Raw genomic sequence first — 24,957 nt, forward strand, 5'->3', positions numbered from 1 at the left:
GGCCCCCTCTGCTCTCCGCCAATCCGAGCAACTCTACCCGCCCTCCTTCACCAATGAGGTGCAGGCTACTTTCCCACCGCACGAGGGGAAATTAGCCTGTCGGCTGTCAGCCAACGGACTCGCGATGTCCGCTCCCTCCAGCCAATGACGGCTGCTGGGAGGCGGGTACAATCACCACAGCTTTTCGATTGTAAACATCTCTGACGACTCTGCCTCGCCGCCGGGAGGGGAGGGAAAGGGGGCGGTGTCACTGTTAGCTCAGCAGCCAATGAAACACCTCTGCAGAACTCCCCGCCAATCGAGTTTCGCAGGCGGCCGGCGGGAGGGGCTCGCCTCCGCCTGGGTCGTGCGTGGGGCGGGGGGAGGCGCGCGCAGGCGCAGTAGCGGCCGGGGCGTTCCCGCGCTCGCGGCGCGGCAGTTGGGCGGTGGAGGGCGCTGAGGGGACGCTGAGGGCTCCGCCCGCCTTCCGCGCGCCTTAACCCCGCGCTCGCTCGGAGCCGGCGCGGGTCACGGCTTCGGTGTGGTGTCCGGCAGCAGGCGTCCCGCCGCGCTGGCCCTGGTTCGGCCGGGCGGGGAGGGCAGCCAGGTCCACGGGGTGGTTATGGCACCACCGGCCCCGCTATCCCCGGCTGCTGCCCAGTCAGTCCCGAAGGCCGGTTCTGCGTCACCGCAGGTGTTTGCGTCCCGCCTGCCGTGAGGGAGGCCTTGTCGTTTAATCACGGCGGGCAGGGTCTGTCTGGAGCTGCTGTGGGCTGCAGAGCTCCTAGCATCACTTACCACCAGACACAGCTGAAGTCTTACTGCTTGCAGATTGTGGGAGGTATGTCACTGCCATCTCTTGCACGCGACCTGGTTTTGCTGGCCGAGCAACCTCCCGGCCCTTGGTGCGCTATTTACAGAGATAAGTACCGAAGCACACCTCATTTTATCGGTCACCTTATAAAGGGTTGGAAAAAGAAAAGTTTTTACTGAGACTGGATTCAAGTTTTCCTAAAAGATGGGAGGTTTCCATTTCTCCGCTTCAATCTTACCAAGTATGTCTACACTACATATATGGCAACGTGGTACAGAGAACCCCAGACTACCCTCATGTGACTACCAGCTGCCCCAGGAGCCCCAGAGCACCCACAGCTTACAGCAGCCCAGGTGAATCCTTTCGTCAGGCCGACTTCAGGGAGGAAAACACACCACACATCCATTCCCTGCCATCTATGTACAGGCAGAACAAAACAATTTTCCTTGCAGCATTCCCCATACCTGCAAAGCCTGGCCTTCCTGCTGTGGCGCTGACACACGGAGCTGCTGCACTCCCTTGGCGACGCTCGGGGGAAACCTGGGGATTGTCATAACTAAAAAGCAAAAAAGATAAGGCTGCTCTGAACCGCTGATGTGCAGCCACTCAGCTCAGGTAGGTAGCTGAACTTGCAAGTAGCCACTGCTCCAGCAACAAGGGCAACACAGCACCCTTGTTGGTGATACAGGACAAGCAGTGTTTCAGGGCAGAGTGCTAAGGAGAGAAATGGGGCAAGAAAAGGAGCGAGGCGTGAGGGAAGAGACTGCGTGAAAGGTTGTGTTCATGTATGTAGGATTATAGAGTATATTTAGATGAGGGGCAGGAGTGGAACGTCTTGAAGGGAATAAGACAGGAGCTGTTCTGCAGGAGTGAAAAGAATATGGAAGGAAGGGATGAAAATGGTCTAGAGGAAATGGCTTAGAAAAGAGCAGGGGATGAGGAAGACAAACTGCAGAAACCTCTTTTCATTAGAGATTTTGCTAGCTAGAACAGAGACATTATAGCTTCCTCTTTTCTCTCCCCACCAACATGTGCATGCATACACAGAAACTGCTTGTGTCTGTCCATTTTCAAGCAGTTCTGCCCTCAGAGCCTGGGGGGAATGTCAGTATTTACTTGATGCAGTCAAAGGGCCAAGTGGTAGAGGGAGGTGGGGGGGGTGGTGAGGATGTGAATGATTTTACTGGGGAGCAGGAGAGCGTGACAGAGAGCAGACAGGAGGTGCTTGGTGGGGTCAGCACAGGAAAGAAGGGCTGCCATGGAGAGTATGTGGAAGTAACATCATCTGCAACAGGGCAAAAAAAAAGGATGGAAAGGAAAGAAGATAAAGGGGATGTGGGAAACTGAGATGGTAATTCTTTTTTCTTTTATCTTGTTTCAGATAAAGAAAACGCGGAAAGGGAGAAAGCTGTTATGTTCTGGAGTTTAGATGTATGTATTTGCTGAACGTGGCCAGGCCTCCTTTGCTAGGAAGGGTGCACGTTTCTGGAGCCGCACAGTCCCTGTGGTACGGGAGTCAAAATGAACCTCGCAGAAAGTGTGGAAGATCATCCAGCAGTCCCCCTGCCACCACTGGGACCATACAGCAGGATCTCGGGGCTGAAGAGAAAATGACCCGTCCAAACAAAGTCTGCCAAGTTTTCCTCACCTCCTCCTACCTCTTCAGCCTTGCAGCACGTCCCTGTCCACAGACGCCAAAGGGTGCTGCTGCCCAACCCCAGCAGCCTGCAGCATTTGGACTGATGAGTCTGGTGGGAATTCAACGCTCAGGAGGATTCATGGAAGCAAACAGCATTGGCTTTCTGCTACGCAGAACAAGATTCATTAGGCTGAGTAGTCTTTGCGGTGGGCAGTGCACACAGGCATATAGACTGTCTTGCACATTGCACTGAATGAAGGCGGCTTCTTTTGGTCCCCTCTTTCTTGGATGGGTAGCGTGGGGTGAACATGTAAGGGTGAGGGATAAGGTCTTTAAGTCTTTCAGCTTGCACTGAAAGGATGTGTTATCTGAATAAATCTACAGGCTCTCTCACTTCCTCAGCTAGATCTCAGAGAAAGGAGAAGGATTCTCTTGGTTGTGGTGCAACACGTCTAAGGGCTCCCAGCATCCTTGCATAACAAGGTCAAGAAAGTACTGCTGGCCACTGGTTCTCCTTTTCAACTCATGTGCTTATTTACGTTTAAAAAATGGTAAACAGACAGTAATATCTCGCCGTAGATTGAGCCAGTTTATTCCCTCTGTGTGTTGGCCAGTTCATGGAACAATCTTAATTGCAGTGTGGTTTACATGTGATGGGCCTCAGGCTGAATCTGGGGGCTGTGTCTCCAGAGAAGATGCGTAGTAGCCAGAAAATGGGCAAGTTCTTCACCCTGGCTAGTGTGTCATGGTGCTCTGTGTGCCCTCCTCATAGCTGGCTTTGCCCTGAGCCAGCTCTCGCTTTAGATAGCATGGTTATTGGATGGGCTGGGCAAGGTTTCTCCTCAGACGCACAGTCTAGCTACGCGCTGGGCCAGGCTTCCTGTCTCGATCATGCAGTCTGTCTGTCAACAGAAACCTTTCTTTGTCCAGATAACACTTGTGGGCTGTGCAGTCTTGCTGTGTGTAGTGCTTGATTTCTGAGCCAGGCCAGCTCTCCACATCCAAATGACAGCCAGAGTGATTAAAGTCACTTGCTGCCGCGTTTGACAGAAGCGACTGACCTGTGAGTCAGCTCTGGCAAAAGCTGAAGCACTCAGTGCTTTGAAGTGCCAACGCTCAGTGCCACATGAGACCCACCACGCAAATTGTTTCTAAAAATGTTGGTTAGATATCCTCCTGGGGAGATACCAGCCCTGCCGAACAATGCAGTGCTACTGCTGTTAGGAGATGGCGCGTAACACAGAGCTTCGCTGAACACAAAAAGGTGTTGCGTGCTTGTGCATAATGCATTTATTTGTTCTCATCTCCAAAGTTCCCAAATTAACTTGGTTGGGAATTTAGCTTCTGACCCTTTCACTAGTGTATTTTTTAAAAGATAGGTAAAGTGAATACAGCACTGGCCTAGTATTCAGCTAAAAGTCTTTTCACCTTTTCAACAGCCGCCACACAGGCAGCGGAAAGGCAAGCTTCCCCTGCGCATAACTTGTTAGGGACCAGCCACGTTCCATTTTCAGTCAGAAAATCTTGCTGTTCAGTCGGACCTTCGGCTGCAAGCTGAGAAAGCTGTTGTGACGGCCAGCTGTGGCACCCCTTTCTAGGAAGCTGAGAGATGGGCAGTAGGACTGGCCTGAGAACAACGTAATCAAAAACATGGTTGTATCCAGCACGGGTACCTGGAATTGTGTCAGCACCCGTGTGCGGACTGTAACTTTTTCTTTGTTTATATTAAGCCTTGTTGTGTATTAAAACTAGTAACTGGTAGAGGAGTTGTTCAGTCTAGAAACAAGCTGTCAATGACTGACACTATTTGTCTCATCGCTATATTAATATAATGGGATGCAGCCATGCCTCTTAATATCCCAACTCAGTTTGTTCTCTGAAGTCAGGTGGATCAGCAGTGAAAGAAGAGCTCTCCAAAGAAATTCAAGCGCTGCAAGAGATGACACTAGCTACCTCTACACCATCCACCAGCCCCAGGTTGCCTGGTGTGAGTAAGGGTGGTCTGCCTCAGTGTGATCTCGTTATTGAGAGCAGAGCCACTCAGGCAAAGCGTTGCAGTTGAAATGCTCCCTGTACTATACAGCGTTTTCCTAACTGTACTCTGCTTAGGGACAGGCTTCTGCCCAGAGCCTGGGAGCTAAGCAGCCTGCTTAATCTGAGCCGTGATGTTAGGACTCAGGCACAGGCTGACACTCAGGAACACGGGAAATGATTCAACCTTTCAGTTAGTCTCTATCACCTACTTTTTTATTTGGCCACTGTACAACACACACAGTCTCACGCTCCCTGTCCAGTACGGCTTAGCGAGAATCACTTATAACCGTGTCCTTTCATTTAATTCAAGCATCTTTGGTAACGGGACTTTCCGAGGGGTGCACAGTGCCTGGCACGCGAGTCCGTGTGTACGCGTGTGGGCGCTGGCACGTGAGCGTGTGTGTGCCTGTGTGCTCTCAGACGTGCTTCGCTGCAGCTGCAGAATTAGAGCAAAAAATGTCGACTGTACAAAGCGTTCCAGCTGACTTCATTTCCTGCTGATAACTCCCTGAAGAGGAGGGTGAGGCTTAGCATCTGCAGTGTGAGTTTAATTCTGAGGGGCGAGGGCAGGGGCGGCAGGAGCAGATACTTCAGAATATTGTTAGCAGAATGGTGGGTTCAAAAAGCGAGTTTCCCATAGAAAACGCTGTTCACGTTTGCTTCCTGTCAGCTTGCCATTGTCAGAGGACCTGGTGCAAACCCAGCCCAAAACAGGATGCTGGCTTTTAGAGTTGATTGATCTTTGAAATGCAAGTGCTTTTTTTCTGTGGTTACCCTATTCCCCTTTTTTTCAGTTGAGAATTGAGTTTCTTTAGTGGGAACAGGAAGGGCTGAGACCCCATTTTCAGGGGGTCAGAAGCCCAACCTGGTAACAGCTGCTGGTTAATAGTATGAATTCTGGAAAATGATGTGGATAGCAGCAGCCAAAGCCAGACAGAGAGGTGGACAGAACAATCTCAGATACTGGCACAGAACAGGCGAGCTCTATTAAACCCTCAACAAACGCCATAACAAAGTATAGAGATTCAATCTCTCTTGCAGGCACCCACAGCTCCCTCCACCCTTTGCTCACCCACCACCCTGACAAACATACCTTCCCAGATTTGGCACCCACACAGACACACCCGAATGAGATAGCTGCGTGGACACAAATACCTGAGTCAAAGTTTCAGATGCCCTCAAATGCTTTCTTTCCTGAGTGGTCTCTGAACATAGAATTGCCATGTCCCTGCATCTCCTTTTTGTTGACCTAGCACCCTGTGGAGGCCCCACTGTCCATGCTTCATAGCCAAAATGCAAGAGGCCAGCAAATATTGCACATGGTGTTTCTGAACATGGCAGAACTAGTTATGCTACCCCTTTTACAGGCATGCCAGGATGAAGGATCTCCTTGCGCCTCTCCACCGTATGCTGCCTGTAGCAGGAGCACCAGTCATTTGGCCTGAAGCGAACTTGCTGTTTTGGCCTCACAGGTCTTGAAAAGAATCAGCTGGGAAGCTGGAAAATCCAGGGTTCCAAAAGCACAACATTTTCTCATTTGGATGAAATTTGCCCCCAGAGTCCGTTTTAATGGCACTTTCGATGACTGCATTTTTTTCCTCCTGAGCAGAACAGATGTAGAAACTTTTCTTTGCATATACAAAGAAGGTAGTCTCATAGACACTACTATATCCCAGAAGGTCTGTAAACAGAGATACACATAGAGATGCAGAGTCATACTCTAAAACATCTCACATTCATATTTGTACGTACACATCATGTAAAACACCCAATTCCTCAGTGTGACTTCTCTTGATAATGTTTGCCACGAGGTTCTTGCAGTTCAAGCACGTTGTTTGTTTGTTTCTGTTTTTCAGTCCAGAACCAAGAAAGTAGAGTAAACCCACACCTCATGTCTTCCTGTCTGGAGAAAAACATACACCATATTTCTCTATGTTCTCTCCTTGCTCCTTCAGGAAGAAAGATTTAGCATTAATAAACGGAGTACTGTGTACCGCGCTCAGAGCAATGCCATTTGAGAATCCTGCTGGCAGAAAAGATTTGCCTTGTGGCAAGATACTTTGGAGCAAAAATAAACAGAGTGAAGAATTGTGGTGGGGCAGCTGTAACTACCTTTGCTTTATTAGTACGGGTAAAGTGATACTATCTCTGCCTAGCAGTTTCCTTTTCTGTAGACCTAAGCAAACAGTTTCCTCCACAGAGTACAACCCCTGAAAGCAGAAAGAAAATACTGAAATAGACCCTGGGCGCCATGAAGCAACCGTTGGAGGTATGTGATTCTGACGGCCTGTTACATGCAGACATCTTGAAAACGACACTTGTGACCCATGCCCACAGTGAAAACCCCAAGCATGAAACCTTCCTTCTGTCGAAGGACAGCAGCAGGCCAAGCAGGGGCATCCAAAGTATCCTGCCCTCCCTGCCTCACCTGGCTTCGCATCAGTTTGGTTCCTATCCCCTCTCCCAATGTACCAGTGTCAGGACTTCAAGATATCAATAGGGTTTCCAATTAAGAAGGGATTTAATTTTTATATTTTGTTTAGATTTTAACCTATTTTCTTACAGTTGCAGCATCTTCTGGTTGCTTACAGTAGAGGAGTTTCAACTAATCCAGTGTTTCAGCAACAGAAGATTAATTAGTCCTCTTGCCCAATCGCCAGATTGCAGCCACTCAGCCTGTCATTCTTTTGGCTAAGGACTGAGTAGCCATTGTATATTGAACTTGGGAGACAATGAGATCATGATTTAAATCTGCTAATTCCACAGGAGTCCTGCAGCATGCAGTACAGCAACAGTTAACTATCCTGTAAGAACAACTATGTCGAGAGGATTTATTGGTAACAGTAACCCGGGATATCACGATGATCACATTTAAATCCATTCTGGAGTGTTCTCCTCCATAGCCAGCAGGGTCTTGTGAAACACTGCAAAGGAAAAATACGCATCCCTTTCAGAAAAGGTGCTTTAACCCTCTTCTGCCCCCAAGGTATCATCGCAAGATGACGACAAGACCTTGTGTCACTTTGCAGCTGCATGCAAGGCAAGGAAGCCAGCGGAAGACAAAGGGAGTGTTTCCAAATTCCTCTGCACCACCCTGCTCTCAAGAGGTGGGGACTGAAATTCTTGAGAAGGAGCATATGCAAACAGTTGCTAAAAGAGATGTCTAGTTTACAACACTGCGATCTGAGTGGAAAGGGAAACCGCAGCAAAACATTCCTGAGACTTATTTTTTCCCCATCTGAAATTTTCTGCCACCACAGAAGCTTCTCCTTCCCAGTGCACCAGTCTGTCCTTCCCTTGGAAGGGAGAGAAGCACGTCCTGCACCTTCTGACCTTGTAGTGTGAGACACGAATTCAGGGTGGAAAGAGCTACTCCTGCTTTGCAGTGCAGTGACACCTTGCACGAGGACTCTCTGCTTGTGTCCGCATTTGTGCAGCACCCTTCGCAGCGGAGCCCCGATCTCTCCTTGGAGAATCACCCAGCAGCACGGTGCTGCTGATATTACTGTCGTCCCTGGGAGTCCCAGCCACGCGCCAGGATGCCAGAGCCTTAAATTCTGTTCAGACGCAATAATCACCCTTGCTCTGCTCCTCTCCTGCCTCTTTAACCACTCTAAAGACAGCCCACTGCTGACTGAAATTACCTGGAAGTGTGAGGGAAGAGAGAAGGGAAGCTGCAGTTAGAGGTAAAACGATCCCGCTCACAAATAAACAAGAGGGAAGAGACCCCGCAGACTTGGAGAGGGGAGCGTGGACAGGGGAGAGATCCAGGCAGAGACACCGGCGGAGCCACTGCAAGCCATGGAGAGAAACAGAGGCAACATGGGGCAGGGCAGGGGGGAAAAATAAAGATGAGGTGGTAGAAAATGTGAAGGGGAGAAAGGAAGGAAGGGAGAAAACGCACATGTGGTGTCCCCAAGTTTGGGCGCAGCAGCAGAGTTTGCTGCTTGTTGTCTCATGAGCCCAGCGCTCCGGGAAGGGACAGTATCTGTTTAGATTTGCGTCTAAATTTAAACCCTGATTGCCTTGCCTCCCCCTCCTCTCCCCTCCCTCCCTTCCTCTCACCCACCCGCCCTTCTTCCTTGTTCGTAGTGCAGGGCCGCTCGCTGGGCTCTGTCAGTTTTCAAGCTGAGCAGGAGCTCGGATATTACATACCCTCCCTCCGCTGCGGCGCGATTTTGCTCTGGCTCGGCTGAGTTTTCCCACAGATAAGAGGGAAAGGGGTGGGGAAGAAAGATTGCCCCGAGGACACCTCTCTCTTGCAGGACATGGAGGTAAAGAAAACTTTTATTTCCACTAGCTTGTGACTGGCTCCTCGATCTGCATTAGCTCCACCTTGCAAAGCAATTTCTTACTAAAGGCAGCTCAAACTATCTCTTTGCTGAGGTTCAGATAAATGTCTTTTTCGCCCCACCCCAGCCCTGCCATGCACCTCAGAATGTTCTGCGGGTTTTAGTCCGGATTTGGAAAGCAGAGGGATGGTATGGGGAGAAATTACATCTGTGAAAGGGCAATGAGGAAGGACTGCCATTTACTTTTTTAGTCTGTGAAGTGGGAAAGAGAGTTACATTTTAAAAGGTGTCATTTTGAAAGGAGGTTTTAAAAATTCAGTAAAAATGGTGTCATAAGGAGACATGAGCGAACCGTACAGGATTAGCAGGCTCCTTGGGGTTGATTCCTACCCATCCCGTGCAGTGGCGGCTGTGATTTGGCCCCGAGCGGTGTGTCCCCCTGTTCCACGTGGATTGGACGGCCTCACTTTCGTTATCGATAGAGCGTTTGGGCTCAGGGAAGAGGACCCGAGAACCGTGGCTTCGGCGAGGTAAATGGCTAGCACGTCCCCGGAGAGTTTCCTGTGCCTTGCTCCATGCTCTGTGTCCTGTGCTTCAGGAGAGTTGGAGCTCTTGTGTCTGGGTGGACACACGGCTGATGGACAGGGGTGTAGAAGCAGCCATCAGGCTGCCCTGGTATTCAAGTCCGAGCCTTCTCCTGTATAGCCCCCTCCTGGGCAAGGCAGTTCACCTCCCCTTGCCTCTTTTCCCATTCATACAAAATGGGAGTACTGGTGCTTGCTTTGCTCATGTTAGACTGGATTCACTAGTTTTTCAAACATTTTTTTAAGGGGCAGAGGAAAAAAAAAGTGATTTTTAGGAGTGGCACGGGAGATAGAAAGGCGATTACAACATTGGCAAAACCTCAAATGACGAAAGAGGACTTTTGGTGTTTCTCTCAGCTAAACACAGATCTTACTAAATACTTCCCAGAGAAGCTTTTTCTGCGTCCATGCAGCCCTGGCAGCAGGGGACATGCAACAAAGCCAGGGAACAGTGCGCTTGAGGCACCACTACAGTTTTCCTTCGCAGATTTCCAGCGCAGCGTTCAGCTGGGCAGCGCTGATAACGCCCAGGTGCTAACATTGCAGTTGGTATCTGTCCCAGCCCACCCTACAGGCAAGGGTGAAGATCAGGCATGGCCATTACCAGACCTCAACAGACCATCTGAACAGATTTTGGTGTGGAGAAGGACCAGGTAGTGATCAAACCAGCTCGGCACAGACTACTTGTGGCATGATAAATGCATAACTTTACAAAGGTTTTTAGATTTGACAGAGCCTGGATCAGTCACTGTTAGCGTTTGTTTAATTCCTTTTCGCTACGCAGTATCCTGTGATGTCTCAGAGGGGAAGGGGAGTTGAGCTCTTAATTTCACTGCTGTGCACAGGAAGCCACATGCGGAGCAAAGATTAAATGAGAGCCCAAGCAGGTTTTTTGTTGTGTTGGGGACACTCTCCCCCACCCGCTCACCTCTCCACACACGGGAGGACTGCACCCCTCGAGTATTTTCTGTTGTCTGCCGCAGTGGTGATTCAGAGCGGACGGGGACAGACCTGCCATTTCCTTCTGGGAGACACGTGTGACACATACGGCAGGTCTGACGGTCAGGAAGCTTCTCTGAAGTACTTAATCTAAGATTTTCCTGCTCTTCTCTCTGTTCCTTTACCTCTATTTCCCACTCTTTCCCCATGTTACTTTGTTTTCTGGTCATCTGTAGATGGCTGCATCTATTCGCGTTTTTAAAACATCTCAGCTCCCAAGACATTTTTTAAGTAGTGCATTTGGTCTTCCCTTCCTGCCGCAACCCTCCAAAAAGGTGGTTGATGTCCCAAAGGTAAGGAGATATGAAATCAAAATAGACCCAAGAGCAAAGACTTGAGTTCCCACCTGCCAATTCTCTGCTCTGTTTCTTCCTGAGAGCTTTTCACAGGCAGCGTGAACAGCACCCAGAGAATCGCTACAGTCTTTTGCTTTAAGAAACAGACTTAATGGTCCTGTGCAACAGGAATGTGAAGTTCTGTCATTTCCCCGCTTGCTTCATCAGTGGCAGGCAGAGCTGCTCTGTGCTTTCCTGCTGGCATAACCAGCAAGCTCTTTGCTCTAGTGGAACATGTGAGGATTACCAGCGTTAGGGAAAAAAGGGCAGAGGGCTGAACTCGCCAGCTGACCACTATCATGTCTCTGGCAGCAAGACCCTATTTTTGTAAAACCCACAGAAGCAAGATAGTTGGGATCGCTTTCTTAGAGCGGTTAGTGTGGGTTTGCTGCTTCTTAGGAGCTGATACCTACAGTCTTAGCCGTTCTGCTGTCAGGAGCATGCCACATTGAAAGCACTAACTGTAACCATTTAAGAACCCAACCAGGGAGAAAGAGGCAGCAAAATGCCATTCTTGCAGTTCATGTGATTTTGTGAGTCTGCTGATGTTCAGGGCTTTTTTGTGAAGACCCAGCTTCTTGATGCAAGATAGATTTGAGAATCAGTTTTCTTTCCAGTGTTATGACTGATGAAAAGAACTTGAAATCACGAAGCTTATATCACAGACTGTTAACATGAGGAGTGAGTACTAAAAATGTGTAAAGTGTCACTGCTGAAAGCTAAGTCACTTGTAAAAAAGCATCCACTGAATCTTCTTTGCACCCATGGTACAAAAAGAATCGGAAATTATTCTGTTGGTTTGTTAGCTTACATCTTGAGATTTGACCTAAGCTGTCTAATTCCCACAGCTGTACCAAACCTCACTGCAGATGTTGTGAGTTAAGGCATCCACTGAAAGTGCTTGTGGCTTTCTGCAGCCTGTATTCAACAGCAGTCAGGGCATTCCTCTTCCCAGCCTCTCTGAAGGAGCTTGGAAGCACGGAGACATTTGAACTTTACTCACACAGCAAAGGGAAGCAGTCCAAGACCGAGTTTCGCTTTGGTGGCTCCCTCTGGTGCGATGGGTTCCCTTAGCTGCGAAGGTGCAGCCACCAGGTTTGTTTTGGGAGGGCTCCCCTCTTTGTGCCTACCAACAGATTTCATTTCTTTCTGTGACATCTCCACTCCCATGTCTCTTTCCTGCAACTAGTCCTGCTAGCTTTTCATTTTGCCTGCTGCTACACCCGCTCAGGAGAGGGAAAGCTTTTCCAGGACTGAGAGCAGTTCTCTGCTCACTGTGCCACTTCACTTCTGGGCAACCTGCTGGAGACGGCTCCAGCCCCAGGCGCTGTGCTCTCCCTACACCACCATATCCTCATCTGGAACATTTGGGGAGTGATGGGGCCACTGCTCTTTTCAGTAAAGCTCCCTCCTGCGTTCAGGTGAGGATACCACAAAGAGACCCTGCGTCCTGCCCCACTCCTCTAGCGAGCAGCAGAGCAGTGTGGAGAAAACTCCTCCGAGTCCTCCGTTCCCTGTCTCAGCGGGAGGCTGCAGAAGCCTCCTGGGGTTCAAACACATCCCCTCCCTCAACAGGCAAGGTCAGAAACCATTTCTTCCCTTGTGCCGTGGTCATCCAGACATTATAGCTGAGCACATTTCCAGGTCCAGTATCCCACTTGCTGCACCCTTCCAGGAGCCATGGGGAATGATGCCCTCGCCCAAACTACAGGGCAGCTTTCTTTATGCAGAGGCACTTACCCTGTCCCTAGGAAAACTCCACTAAGGACATGTCAGCTGTCACCCAAGAGAACTGAAGTGGAGAGGATGGAGGAAAGGGTACTTGGTATTGTGCAGACAAGGGGGCTGGAATTGGTAACCTATATGGTCCTCAGAGCAGCAGGACAGTAAGCCACGCAGAGGTGAACTGGGCTCAGCGAGGTTTCTGCCCACCCTCGCAGCTGTGGAGCCAAGATGAAGTGCAGGCATTACACCATGGTTAGCTCTGCCAGGAAACAATTTCCCTTTCTCAGGAAGCTCTGGTGCTTGGCTTTCATTCCAAAAGTTAAAAGATTCCTTTTCCGCTCTTCTTTTTTCTTTTTGCTTAACAGAATGTTGTAACCTCAAATACACTTGTTTTCAATGTTTCCTCCCAAACTCATCAAAATGACACCCTCACGCAGAGTGTCTGTGTAGATAAAGGGAAGAGTATTTAAATACACTAGAAGAGGTACCATATGACCCCATTTTCCTCCTCAGGTCTGCATAGATTTAGGACCTGCCTGACAGTAATTGGCATGTCTGAAGCAGGGGATCCTTTAAAAGATCAGTTTTGCCAGACTTCTACATCCCAGTGGCTGGATGAGGTCTCCCTCCTGAAGGATAGAAAGGAACAAACCCAAACCCCGTGGGGTGGGCTGTGCTGTGACCCTTACTTGTACCTAGCGGAGACCCCAGAGTAAATGGTTTGCAGAATTAAAGCTTTCGCTGTGTCGCTGGAGAAGGGATGATTCTTCTGAACCCCTCCTCTCCTCCTCTCCCTCACTCCCCATTTTAACCTGTGGGCATCAGAGTACCCCCGGTCATGGTGACAGCATTTTGGAAAAGCTTGCTTTCCTGTATTCCACAGTCTAATTGGCAGGACATGTCACTGTTGAGCAGCATATTATGCATACCTTCTCTTATACATTCCCAGGATCTGCTTATCTGAAGAACAGGGGAAAACACCACCATTGCTTTATCAGTAGGTCCCGCTAGGAAACTCTGCCGGTTTTCATCATGGAAATGACCAAGCCCATACAAACTAGGGGTGTTTTCCCTCTCTATTTCCAAGTGATTGGTTAATAGTCATAGAGAGGTGGATGCTCCTTTTCCTAAAACACCAACTCTGCAGCCTGAGTTTGGGATCTGCTGTGGCAGCTGCACCCAGCAGCAAGAGAACTTGTTGGAGGACTTGTCTGTTTCACTGGTGAAGCACCTGTAGGTGCTGTAATACTGCAGAGACACAGCTTGTCTTGGTGACTTACAGTTATACGCCTTTAGCAGATTGCAGCGCGGCATGCATAAGGATGAATTTGGTCTTCAGACAGGAGACCTGTTGTGTAAGGAGAGGTTATTATTACACCCTCCCTGCGCAGTTGCTTCACACCTAGTTACTGTCAGAGGCACGGGGCACTCAGTTCTTACAGAGTCTCACATAGGCACAGATTTAAGTCTCACTTCTTCCAAGCCACAACGTATCCAGCTAGGAGTCTTATGCCAAAAATGCTTTTACATCAACATCAACCCTGAGGCATATCTTTATGATATCTTATCACCAGTATATGGGTGCTGCTAATGTACTGACAAAGATGAGGCTTATCTGCCCCATTAGTGCCAAATGAAGTTTTCACCTGTTAGAAAGAAAAAAGGACATCAGATCAAACTCTTGCCGGATATGAGCACATGGCTTGCTAAAAACACAGACCTCACTTGCTGGATTGGCAGCTGGTACAGATGCATGCCCTTTTTCTTTTGTTCTTCAGCATCAAATTTTAAAAGAGCTCAAAACCCACACATCAGGCAGCAAGGCAGTAAGCTTGTTTTTGCAAACAAGTGTCCTTAAGCAAATAAACATCTGCCCTTTATAACAAGATACACACAGTATTTTGTCAGTGTGGATGACTAGTGGCTGACCTGCAGAGGTTATAGATTTACCACCGCCAGCTTCAACAAAGCCACTGTTCGCCTTGGGCTTCTCAAGTGCGTGCTCCCAGCATGATCAGACCACAGCTCCAACTGTGCTTTTGTCCAGGTTGGTAGCTGTGGCACACAGTGGTGCTTTTCTGAGCATCCTTCAGTACTTCACAAAATATAATACATTTCCCTAATGTTCTATCACTGAACTAAGCTACGTGCTGCTTCTTAAGGCAAGAAATATGTTGCTTACATAGACCACAGCTTTTCAAGCACAGAGAATTAACTCATGCAGTTTGGAAAGCCTTGCTATCTAAAGGATGCAGACCAACGACTTGTTCAGAGAAAGACACAAAAATGCAAAGGCCAGGGAGAGCTGCCTCCGAAGAACAGAGTTAAACAAGTCAGTGCGGCTCTGCAGTGAGACAGAGGACAGTAGTCTAAAACTTTTAACGCAGAGGAAACAGAATTAGTGCATTGCAAAAGCAGTGCACCTGGGAATAATGGGATCCAATTAAAGGCAAGATGCGTATCTCACCAAATAGCAGGAAGAACTTCTAGCAGTGAGGTCTGGCACAGTTTGGAATAGTGTGGTGGAAACCAAATGTAGCGGAAGCCTCTTTTTGCAAGAGATTCGAAAATAGACTGGGCAGAGCATTAGAAAGATAATGGCAGGAGCGATCTTCCATTGCATTCAAGCAATAGTATTGGTGGGGACACCAGAGGGGCAGTGCCACACAGTTTCTGCAGTCCCTCCACGTGTGGGACTGCTAGCAGAAGCCAGTGGCTATTCAGCATCAGGCCCCAAAAGTGTCTGTCATTCTTTACTGCTACACCACAGTGTTCAAGCCCTCAAAACTTCTGCCTCTGGAAAACGTAAGTCAAAAAACTGGCATCATATCTGCAAGAGTCTGTTCTTTTATTGCCTGCATAAAACACAAAACCAATTTTCTTTGTATTCTTTCTTCCTGTTTTAAGAATGGGTTTCTTCATCCTTTAAAACTGTGTACTCTGACAGCAGTCATGGGTTATTCAAGTCAATCATCTTAAAATACCTTTCTGCTGAGCGCCATGTTCCCCTGATGTAAGTCCAGATGAAACAGGTCCACTTTATTCCTCCCTTTCCGTATACACACACTTGAGCTTCTGTGCTAGGTTTGCTAGGAATTTCAGCCCCTGGGCCTTGCAGCTAGCGTGTGTTTAACTTGTGAAATGTGCACAGATTCATTTGGTTTCCTACTTAATCTTTACAAAGTGCATGGAGTTGGCAAACACTGGCCCTCCATGAAAACCCAGTGTTTTCATCCCCAGTTTCAAGGTATTCATTCCCAGTTAGGGGCAGAGGGCTGTCCATGCAAACAAGTACAGGCATGCACACCAGTCCTCTACGCTGCAGGTGTCTGTAAAGAGGAGTGGAAGAAAAGGGACGAATTGCTGAATACACTGAAGCATGAGGTGACAGGAGACACAAAGTTAACAGGTCAGACAGGTCACCCATACAGAAAGGAAACAGTCTTCTTAGAACTTTCTCTTTCGTCTCCCAGCTCAATGCAAAACCTTTTCCACTCATATCAGGACTTCTGATCTCATGTAATATCAAGCCCTGCTCTGTGCAGCTCAAGAAGCCTTTGCGCACAGCCACCAACGAATTTCTTCTCAGCCCTTCTCGTGCTGTTTGGATGCACTGAGCATGGGACTCGCCTTCCTTGATTCTGCCCTCCCATTCCAGCCCCCTGCCTTTGGCACTGGCATCTCACACTGCTCCAGTTCTGACCTCAAGCACCTGATGTGGGTGACCCACCAGTGATGCCCTCCGTGCCAGGCCCTGCAGGGCTCTGCTCAGGAGTTGTTGAGTGTTGATGCTCAAGGTCCAGTCTCACAGAGTCCATCCCCTGCAGCAGCTTCAAGCTCTGATCCAGCAAACCGAAGCCTGCATCTTCTATAACAGCTCTTTGAGCCTTTGTGGTGGGCACCGGTTTAGTCCATAGACTCTCAAAGGCTAAAGCTGGAAGCCTTTTCTTTTTGCAGCCCAAGGGAAAGAAAAGCTGTAAAGTAATGAAAATGTAATGCTTTATTTCTTCTGCCTCTGCTCTGCAACTCAAAAGTTGCTGGATTGTTCTCTTGTAAGTTAAATATAATTTGTCTTCTCAACACCTTTTATTTTAAGGTCCACAAACTCAGTGGCATGCTGGCCAGAGCTTCCTAGTGCCGATTTACTCGCAAGTGGCGTGCAGGCACCGAGCCTGCGCTTCCTGTGCACCTGGTTCCGGTGGCTCAGCTTGAACCTGGAGAAACTGTGCCTGAGGTTGAAGGAACTTAGTCCTCCTTCTTGCCATTGAAAGAACATGTAAGAGTTACAGTCAGCCATCAGGAAAAAGAAATAGAGCACTGAAGTAGGGTATTTCAAAGCTCTTGCAAATATTGGGTTTCTCCTTTAGAGTTGTTGGGAGAGTTTTATATGCTGATTAACTCAGAATCAGAGATAATTTTCTTTCTCAGATCACAGAAAAAATCCATGTCAAATGCTAAGCTGCAGCTCAAAAATTACTTGTGTGCGTTTTGCTTAGGATATGTGGTACAGTCATTTGCCTATGGAAACCACTAAATTCCTAACGCATCATGAGAGGTGATCCAGACTGGGCTGAGAATTCAGACAGGCATTTTCAAACATAACTGCAAATTACAGCTGCGTGGACTCATTTGCCCAGTGTAGGGCCTGGTTTTCAGGGCTCTCACAATCTGGAGACTCCGGATGGAGCCAAAAGGAGGGCAGCTGCTGAGAAAGCAGCCTGGCAGACCCGGATCCTCAGTGCCGCTGGGGCCACTGAGGCCTCCAGGGTCCAGCTAAAAAGACATCTCTGTGGATATAGCTTAGCATTCACACCTCAAGCTGGCTGCTAGCTGTGTGCTTACTATCGCTTTCCTCCACTCCTTATCTGCGTATCTTTTTAGACTAAATTCCTGGCTCAGATAAATATGAACCTCCTCCTCTGACCTGCCTGTATACAGTGTAGACCTAACTTAATAGCAATGTGTTACAAAGATAGTACAGTCCTAACTGATGAGTCCTGGAAGCTGCAGCAGTTGGGAGCTCTGTGGAGGCTCATTTACCCTTCTGATTTTCTGCTCCCAGCATAGTCAGTGACATGGAGCTCAATCCCTGTGCTGCTACAACTAGACTGTCTCTAGCATTGAGTTTAAATGGCGAGGTATCACAGCCTACTTAAAGCATTTAACTGAAGTATTTTGAATTGTCCCTGCTTCTTACATTCTCTATGTCCGTTCTTTGACAATCCAGTGACTTCGGCTTCTAATTTGACCTTCTGAATAGCTTTAGATTAGATAATTGATGCAGACTGCACATGCACCTGCTTAAGGTTCATCCTCTTTAACCATTCTGTCAGTCCAAGAGCAGTCCCTTCCTCATCCCACCTTGCATCTGAGCCTCCTTCTGTTGAATTCTGTCTTATTTCAGACCTCTGCTAAAAGCAAGGCTTTTTTCCTCATCCCACCTGAGGCAAGCAAGGGAGAAGCTAAACTGAATAGCAGTTGAAAGGTGATTCATCGGGCTGAGACCTTTCCTGCTACAGGGGCTGTTCCATTCACTCAGTGGTTTCCTTCAGAGCAGCTGCCCAAGCGTCTCCGCGTGTGTAGGTGAGAGCAGGGTGCAGTCTCACATCATGCCTACAGCTACAGGGCTATGCAACTCGCTTAAAGAAACATTATCACTTGGGTGGTTTAAAATCACAATTTTGTGCAGGGCACATTTTAACCCACAGAAAGCTGTTCATCTCGGAAGCCTGTATCAGATAACCATGGCTCATGCATTTTATTCCCCACTCTGAAGCAGCACGCCTGCATCCCCAGCCTTCCCGGCTCTCTCTCTCCCTGTGCCTTAGTTGAGGAGATGGGGCTCGCAGGAGACCGAACGCACTTGCCCCACAGACTGCACTACCTCTCCTCTCTCAGGGGGCAGCCTGGGAGGTTTTGCCAGTTGTTCCTCCGTTAGTTCACCCCTCGTCCCTCTAGAGCAGCAAGAGCTCACCAGAACAAGCCCTGGAAGTACATACAGAGAGGCACCAATTAATTTGGGGAAAGTTGACAGGCTGTGTACAGTTCCCAGACCATTAAGAAAAACAGATGTCTGAGAGGGAAACATTGGGTAGCTGAGAAGGATCCTGGGGAAAACCTCTGCCAGGAACGGAGCTCTGGACAAGCAGCTGGTGCAAACACCGCATTAGGTAAGCAGCTACATCTCACAGTGGCGATCACTGCTCTTCTTCTGTACTACCATCTCACCTCTCCACCCATGGAGGCATTTGCTAGCAGTGTGAGTATTTCAAGGACAAATCCCAGATACTGGCTGTACAAGCAGCTAAAGACACACGGGAAGCAATACGCTCCAGTCTAGCTAGACCTCTGTCTTGGTAATAGCTGTTGTCAGCTGTAGATTAAGACATCAGCATCACTCTACCAGGGGTAGAGATCAGCCCTTGGCTCCAAAGGAGCTATTCCACATGTGAAGTGTTTGTGGATTCCTAAGACAACACAATCTCAACAACTTACCTATTCAATGGGTAATTTCCGAGAAATAACCCCTTTCTTTTCCACACATGCCTTTCACATATATTATCTGTTATTTAGATATCTGCAGTAGTTCATGTGTGGTTGTATCAACCAAATTTTCAGACAGCATTTGTTGCTAGAGGGCTCCCATCGGATGGAGGGAAGGGGTTAATGACAGAACTATATATCCTGCCTGACACACCAGAAAAGCCAGAGGTCTTCCTGGACTAAGTTGAAAGCTGTGTAGGTGTTCATCTAATTTAAGTCTGGAGAAAAGAAAAGTGGTGCTGCTTGAAAGAGAGTGGGGATCTTCAATTATTTAGGAAAGCGGTGCATTGGGTCTCCGATGACGCTGAAATCCTGCTGCCAAGTTAATGCCCACTAGCCTCCTTCCTTGTGACCTTCTTTGAGAGAGGAGCTGAGGGCTGTATTTGATGGGGCATTTCAAAATAAGGGACCTTGTTTTCAGCATCCCAATCCAAATTTTCATCATCTTAAGTAACAGAACCGCTCAGCACTCAGTGTATGTGCTGCAGGATTCTGGCTCACCAGCAGCAGTCATGTTTTAGAGGCACAGAGTATTTCCCAAAAACACTTAGAGAGTTATTGTAAACTTCATGGAAAAAGACTGCAGATGTGTCACTGGTGTTCACTTGGAGCGAGGGAAGAGCTCTGCAACATCAACATTGTGATTTTAAGGCCGAATGCTCATTATAATGAGCAAAAAAATGAAAAGTAATTGTTTGTTCCAGATAAATACAGCCAGTATTTTTAAAATAGACGTATTAACTCAAAGGAAATAGCAGGACACTAAGTTCCCAGGACTTCATAAAGGGAGGGGACACATTCATCTAGTCTTCTAGTGTAGTCAAACTCAGTAATTGCAGAGATCTTTGTTAAACTTGTTGCATCTTTGTGTCTCAGTGCTTAAGGTTACTGATGGCTCAGCTCCAGTTTGCAGCGTACAGGGAACTGCTGGGTAGTAGTTAGATGGTTTCAAATACGTCACCACCTACAGTAGCCACATAGTAAACTATCAGCTTTTGAATCTCACTGTATTTCTTTTTTTTTTTTTCCTTGAAGCTGTAGCATCTTAAATATCTCAGCCTCCTTTAAAAAGTTATGTCTTGCCCTCATCATGGCAAACTCCTGAATGGAGACACTGGCGCACCTCAGAGACTCAGAAGGGAGAATCCCACGTGGTATGTCTGGGCTTAAAACCCAGCACAGATGAGTTTTTGAAGCTGGTGCTGTTTCAGGTGACAGGAAGACCCCTCTTGCAAGCAGCTGCTCCAGAGAAAGGCTGCCATACTGCTCGCGTGGGCACAGCCTCTGTGCCTTTGATTGTTTCTCCACTTGTCCAGCTAGGTATGACCACATCCAGCCAGATATCAACTTTATCCACAAGCCTTTTCCTGCTACCTGAAATTATTTCCGTGTTGGCTGCTTGGCCTGTCTGCAAGCAGCTGTGTTGGGCTCGTAACAAGGCAATTACATACACAGGGCCTTTTTACAGAAAAGGCCCAGGCCGTTTCTCCTTGAATTGATTGGACTCCTTAACGAGGCTAATCTGTTTCCCTGCTCTCTCAGCCAGGCCAGCCACCCTGCCTGTAGGGAACTGGCCTGGTTGGCAATGTAGATCTTTTGCCTCTCCTCTTAGCCCTCCTACCTTTTCCTCTTCGTTGTCTGCAAGCAAATGTTGTCATGTATCTTAAAAACCTAGTGATCTTGATGATCATGTTCTCTACTTGCTGTACCTGGTACAGCTTTTTGCCCCCACAGGCTCAGGTCTCACTGGTACTTAACAGCCTTTTATTCCACCTTCCCACCTCTCATCCCAGCCTCCTGTCTTCTCAGTGCAACAGGAGTCACCATGCCCTTCAGGTATATTTTGGACCTTTCCTCTTGAATGGCCTGTCTTCTGGCACTAAATCTCATTTCAGTTGTTCTGTTGTTACTGCTTTGAACATCTTTGATCTTCTCCTTCCTCTTATATTGTTGACTTCGTGGTCTAGTCGCCTGGCTCTGCTTGCTGAGCCTACGCAGGTTACTGTGCATCGACAGTTGTTAGAGTACAGCCCTGCAGCTGCAGGCAGGAAGGGTACGCTGAATGAACCGGGGATGCACGTGACTGAGATGTGAAATCTGTCTCACTAGCAAAGTGTCTTTAAGACACCCTTATAATCATTCTGGATAGTATCAAATTTTTAAAAACCTTTAGATACCGGACTGAAATCCCATTAAAAAGATAGTTGGCTGGGAGGGAATCAGTCCTTTGTGGGTGCTGGACTTCATTAGGACTTTCTTAGGAAGAGTTTTGTGGCAACAGGTCAGCTCAGTTAGTACGTGCCCAGAATACCCTGTATGATGCAGAGCCGTGACTGGGCTAATGACCCCTTTGGTGTGAGCACAGCACCAAACAAATGCGCCCAAGTTTGATGCCACCATGAGAAGTCATGCAACACTCTATGACTGTGGGGCTCAGATCCCTTACTATAGGTTTCCTTGGGCTACTCTGCATCACAGTGTAGCTATCCTCAGACACGTGTGTTGTGGAGAACCAGGGTGCCACGGAGGACCAAGTGTCAAGGTGGAGCTTGTGAAGCCCCGGACTAAAATTCTGTCCTGGATTTTGAGTAGCTGAGGGCAAATGATTGTGTTCTAGATCAACTACAGGACTAATGCAGAACTGAAACACTGCAATTCATGTCTTCAGCCTGGAAATCCCCTTGCAAACACTGCCTGACTCTGCTGGTTCCTTCGCTTCACTAGGCATCTGCCTGCTCGACATACAAATTCAACCAGTGCCTGGAGTGCTGCTTCTGCACAAGCCTGGGATTGCCCCGCCTGACCTGTCCATGGGCGGTCTGCTGCCCAGACCAAGCTGGCATTAGAAATGGGGCATTTCCCTGTTACATTCCCCCTGCCCCTCATCTCTCCTCTCCACTCCTCTCCCTGGGAGAACACTCTGATCATGGTGAACACAAGCAAACAGGATAAGGCATCTCACAAAAAGCACTTCTCACAGAAACGGAAACGATGACACCCATGTGTTGCTGGAGGTTTCTGCAATCACCTCAGTCAAGGGTTCCCAAAACACTATACATACACCCAAGATAATTGATTTACATTGTAAATGGTCTGCCACCTCCTTCCCTGAGCAGCGAGCCGTGGCCAAACAGCCAGGTGCCTTCTTCTGCACAGGGCAGAGCAGAGCCAGGAGCTGCTCGCGTCTCCGCAGGGGACGGGCTGAGGTTACATACGTGCCGCCCCTGCACAGGCACGCTGCCCGGCAGAGACCAGGTGCTGCAGTTCGCTGCCTCTTTTGGTAATGACGGCTCTTGATCAAACCATTCTTGGCAGCCTTTGACAGACACGATAAGACAGTTGGTCAGGAAGTGGACAGCCTGGGCTCTGTTCTTCTCCCAGGGGGCGTGGGCTTCAAACTGGTCTGTCCAGCAAGAGATGATTTTTAATCCGATGCTTAGGGCAAGGCTAGGGCGAGCACTTCCAGTCTGCCTGTTAAAGCTGTGCCAACACATAGCAAAGAATTCCAGTTTCCCTGGGGCAGAGGGGAGCACACGCATTTGCCTGGTGGTCTGAGTGCTCTCCTGACAGATAAGACCCTGGCTTCTCTCAGGACCAGTTCTGTGGGGCATGCAGCAGTGGCTATGTATGCATTAAAATGCACGAGCCCATGCATTACCTTCTCAGTGGAAGCTCCTAACCATGAAGGCCTGAGGTAATGCTGCTGTGATGAATCCGCCTGCGCAGTGTTGGGAACATGTAGGTACTAGGCAATTGCCAAATATTGTCATTACTAAAAGGGAGACTCAAGATCTCACTTCTACCTTTCACAGTGATATTCGCGTTTCACTAATCTCACCAGGCAGTGCTTAGCAAGCACAGGCCAGGCACTCCTGAGAGCTACATACCATGGCACGAAGGAAAGAACAACTTGCCATAAATCCAGCCTCAGAAATTTTCAACACGAGCCAAAGACTAGTGCGAGGTGGCTGACATACCCTTCCTATATAAGGGCCTTTCCAGCCCGGCCTGTTGACGTTAGGACATGTTACTAATGAACTCCACGGAGGCAAACAGGAGGCTGCTTTCTCCACTTTGGGTGCAGGAGGCTGTGACGACAGCAGCAGCAGTCCCACCTCATCCAGTTAAACTGAGACTCCACGCAGTAACCCTGCTGAGAAGAGATGCCTCTTGGAAGATGTGGACAAAGCTGGCATTGGTACTGACCGTCCGTCATGAAAAACAATGCTACGTAACACTTGCATGGCACCCGCTTTGCTAGCAGAAAGATGTCAACAGCAAAGGGAGGAACTTCTCAGAAGGGAGGTTAAAACAATGATTGTCTCATCTTATTTTCATTGTAGTCACTCTCTGAAACAGAAAGCAGGTAGTCTATTCACCCCTTCTGATTTCCTCATGTCTACAGATGTTTCCTATAATTCTGTTGTGAAGGACACAGCTCCTCGCCTGCATGTCTGGCACTGGCTGCTCTCCGCTGCTCGTCTCCTGCCGCCCGGCACCGGCTGGCTCTGCTGATGGAAGCAGCCACAGCATCGCTGAAGGCGATGGAGATGCATCTGCACTTGCGATGCCCTTGAACCACACCACCTAATTCTAGCCACCACCCGGTGGTCCCTGTTGCCCAGCACGATTAAGGTGTATTTTTACTCACGATAACTATTCGCCTTGATGTTCAGGAGCTCTAGGCAGCCCCAAGGTTACTTGGAGGGAGGTACCAGAGAAGGACCCTGAGCAAGCTTCTGATCCAAGCCGGCAGCAAAGCTTTCTTGAGTAAAGCCTCACTCTGACCACTGTGCTAACTGTCCAGGCCCTTTTACACGTAGGCTGGGGTAGCTCGAACCACTGAAAGAAGGATAACCAGCAGGAGTTTCCCCTCCACTTTTAGCATGCAAGGGGGAAGGTACACAAACCATTTCTTTACAGTATAGCAGCCAAGTTCAACACAGTGCCCCTTCCTTCAAAAAGCATCTGTCCCTTTACTAGTTTCTGGCTACATGAAATCTCCCACCTCCACCCAATTCCTGCATCTTGCATTTGTGGGCCCTTAAATTTGGCAGACCTGCATCTGTGCAGTTTTTCAATTACTGCACTGTGTTTGGGAGCTGCCTTCTGTCTTCTGGATGAAAGCTGCTCGTTGTTGCTGAGCTGGAATAGCCTCATGTTACCCTTTGGGCAGGGCTTGACCCTGAGTGCCAAGATGGCAGCAGTTCATGAGGGAACCCTCAGAAGGAGAAAATCAAGACCAGACCACTGCAAGTGTTGACAAAAATGCTGTCCTAAGGCAAACTCTTCCCAAACACAGGGAAATGTTACATATTTTTACATATTTTATGTAAAGGAGGTTTTCCCTGCCCTTTCTCCTAAAAACAAACAAATATGCAACCTTCCTTTGAAGTCTGCATTCCTCATACTATTCTTCTCTGTGTTACAGAGTTCCTCTCCATCACCCTCATTACAGCTACGCAATAGCCTTGCAGTAGAGTTCAGACACTCATCCCCTGTTCATTCATCCATGGCGGGATAAGTGTTGACCTGGGCACCACTTCTGAGGAGGGATGTTGAACTTCTCAGAGTTGTTCTTGTCGCTAACTTCTTCGCAGACTTTGAGAGGCAGCCCAGCAGTGATTCACTTTCAGGCATGAAGCTTGCTCTCCACGGAAAATGTTACAAAAAGAAAGAGTTTTAAGAGGAAACCTGACATCTGTGTTACTGCAACATGCATTTCAGTAGTCTAGTCAAATCTTTGCTAACGGCTGCTGTAAGAGCTCCTGTTTTCATTAAGACTAGAACTGAAGAAAGCTGCTAGAGATCACCGGTCTCTAACAATACTGACTGCCTTGAAGTAGCATGTGTAATCAGGAGTCCTCACCTCCTCCTGCCTGTCTCCAAAACTTCCATGTCTAGTATTTCTTGACCAAAAAGGCCAACACTTCTCAATTAGTGAGCACTGCCTTGGCTGAAGGAAACCAGAATCTACAGCTACGTAGGGATATGTGCAGAAGAGATGTGTGCC

General features: G+C 48.4%; 1 protein-coding gene across 1 annotated transcript in view; it reads left to right on the forward strand.

The window, feature by feature from the left end:
* The first annotated feature begins 8,565 nt into the window (after positions 1–8,565).
* RCSD1 (RCSD domain containing 1) overlaps positions 8,566–24,957 on the forward strand; it is a 35,783-nt gene continuing 19,391 nt past the window's right edge. The window contains exon 1 of the mRNA XM_075434659.1: positions 8,566–8,740. Within this exon, the coding sequence (XP_075290774.1) occupies positions 8,735–8,740 (6 nt within the window). The 5' untranslated portion in view covers positions 8,566–8,734. The remainder of the gene's footprint in view (positions 8,741–24,957) is intronic.

This window comes from Opisthocomus hoazin, chromosome 1 (genome assembly GCF_030867145.1).
Source record: "Opisthocomus hoazin isolate bOpiHoa1 chromosome 1, bOpiHoa1.hap1, whole genome shotgun sequence".
Taxonomy (NCBI): Eukaryota; Metazoa; Chordata; class Aves; order Opisthocomiformes; family Opisthocomidae; genus Opisthocomus; species Opisthocomus hoazin.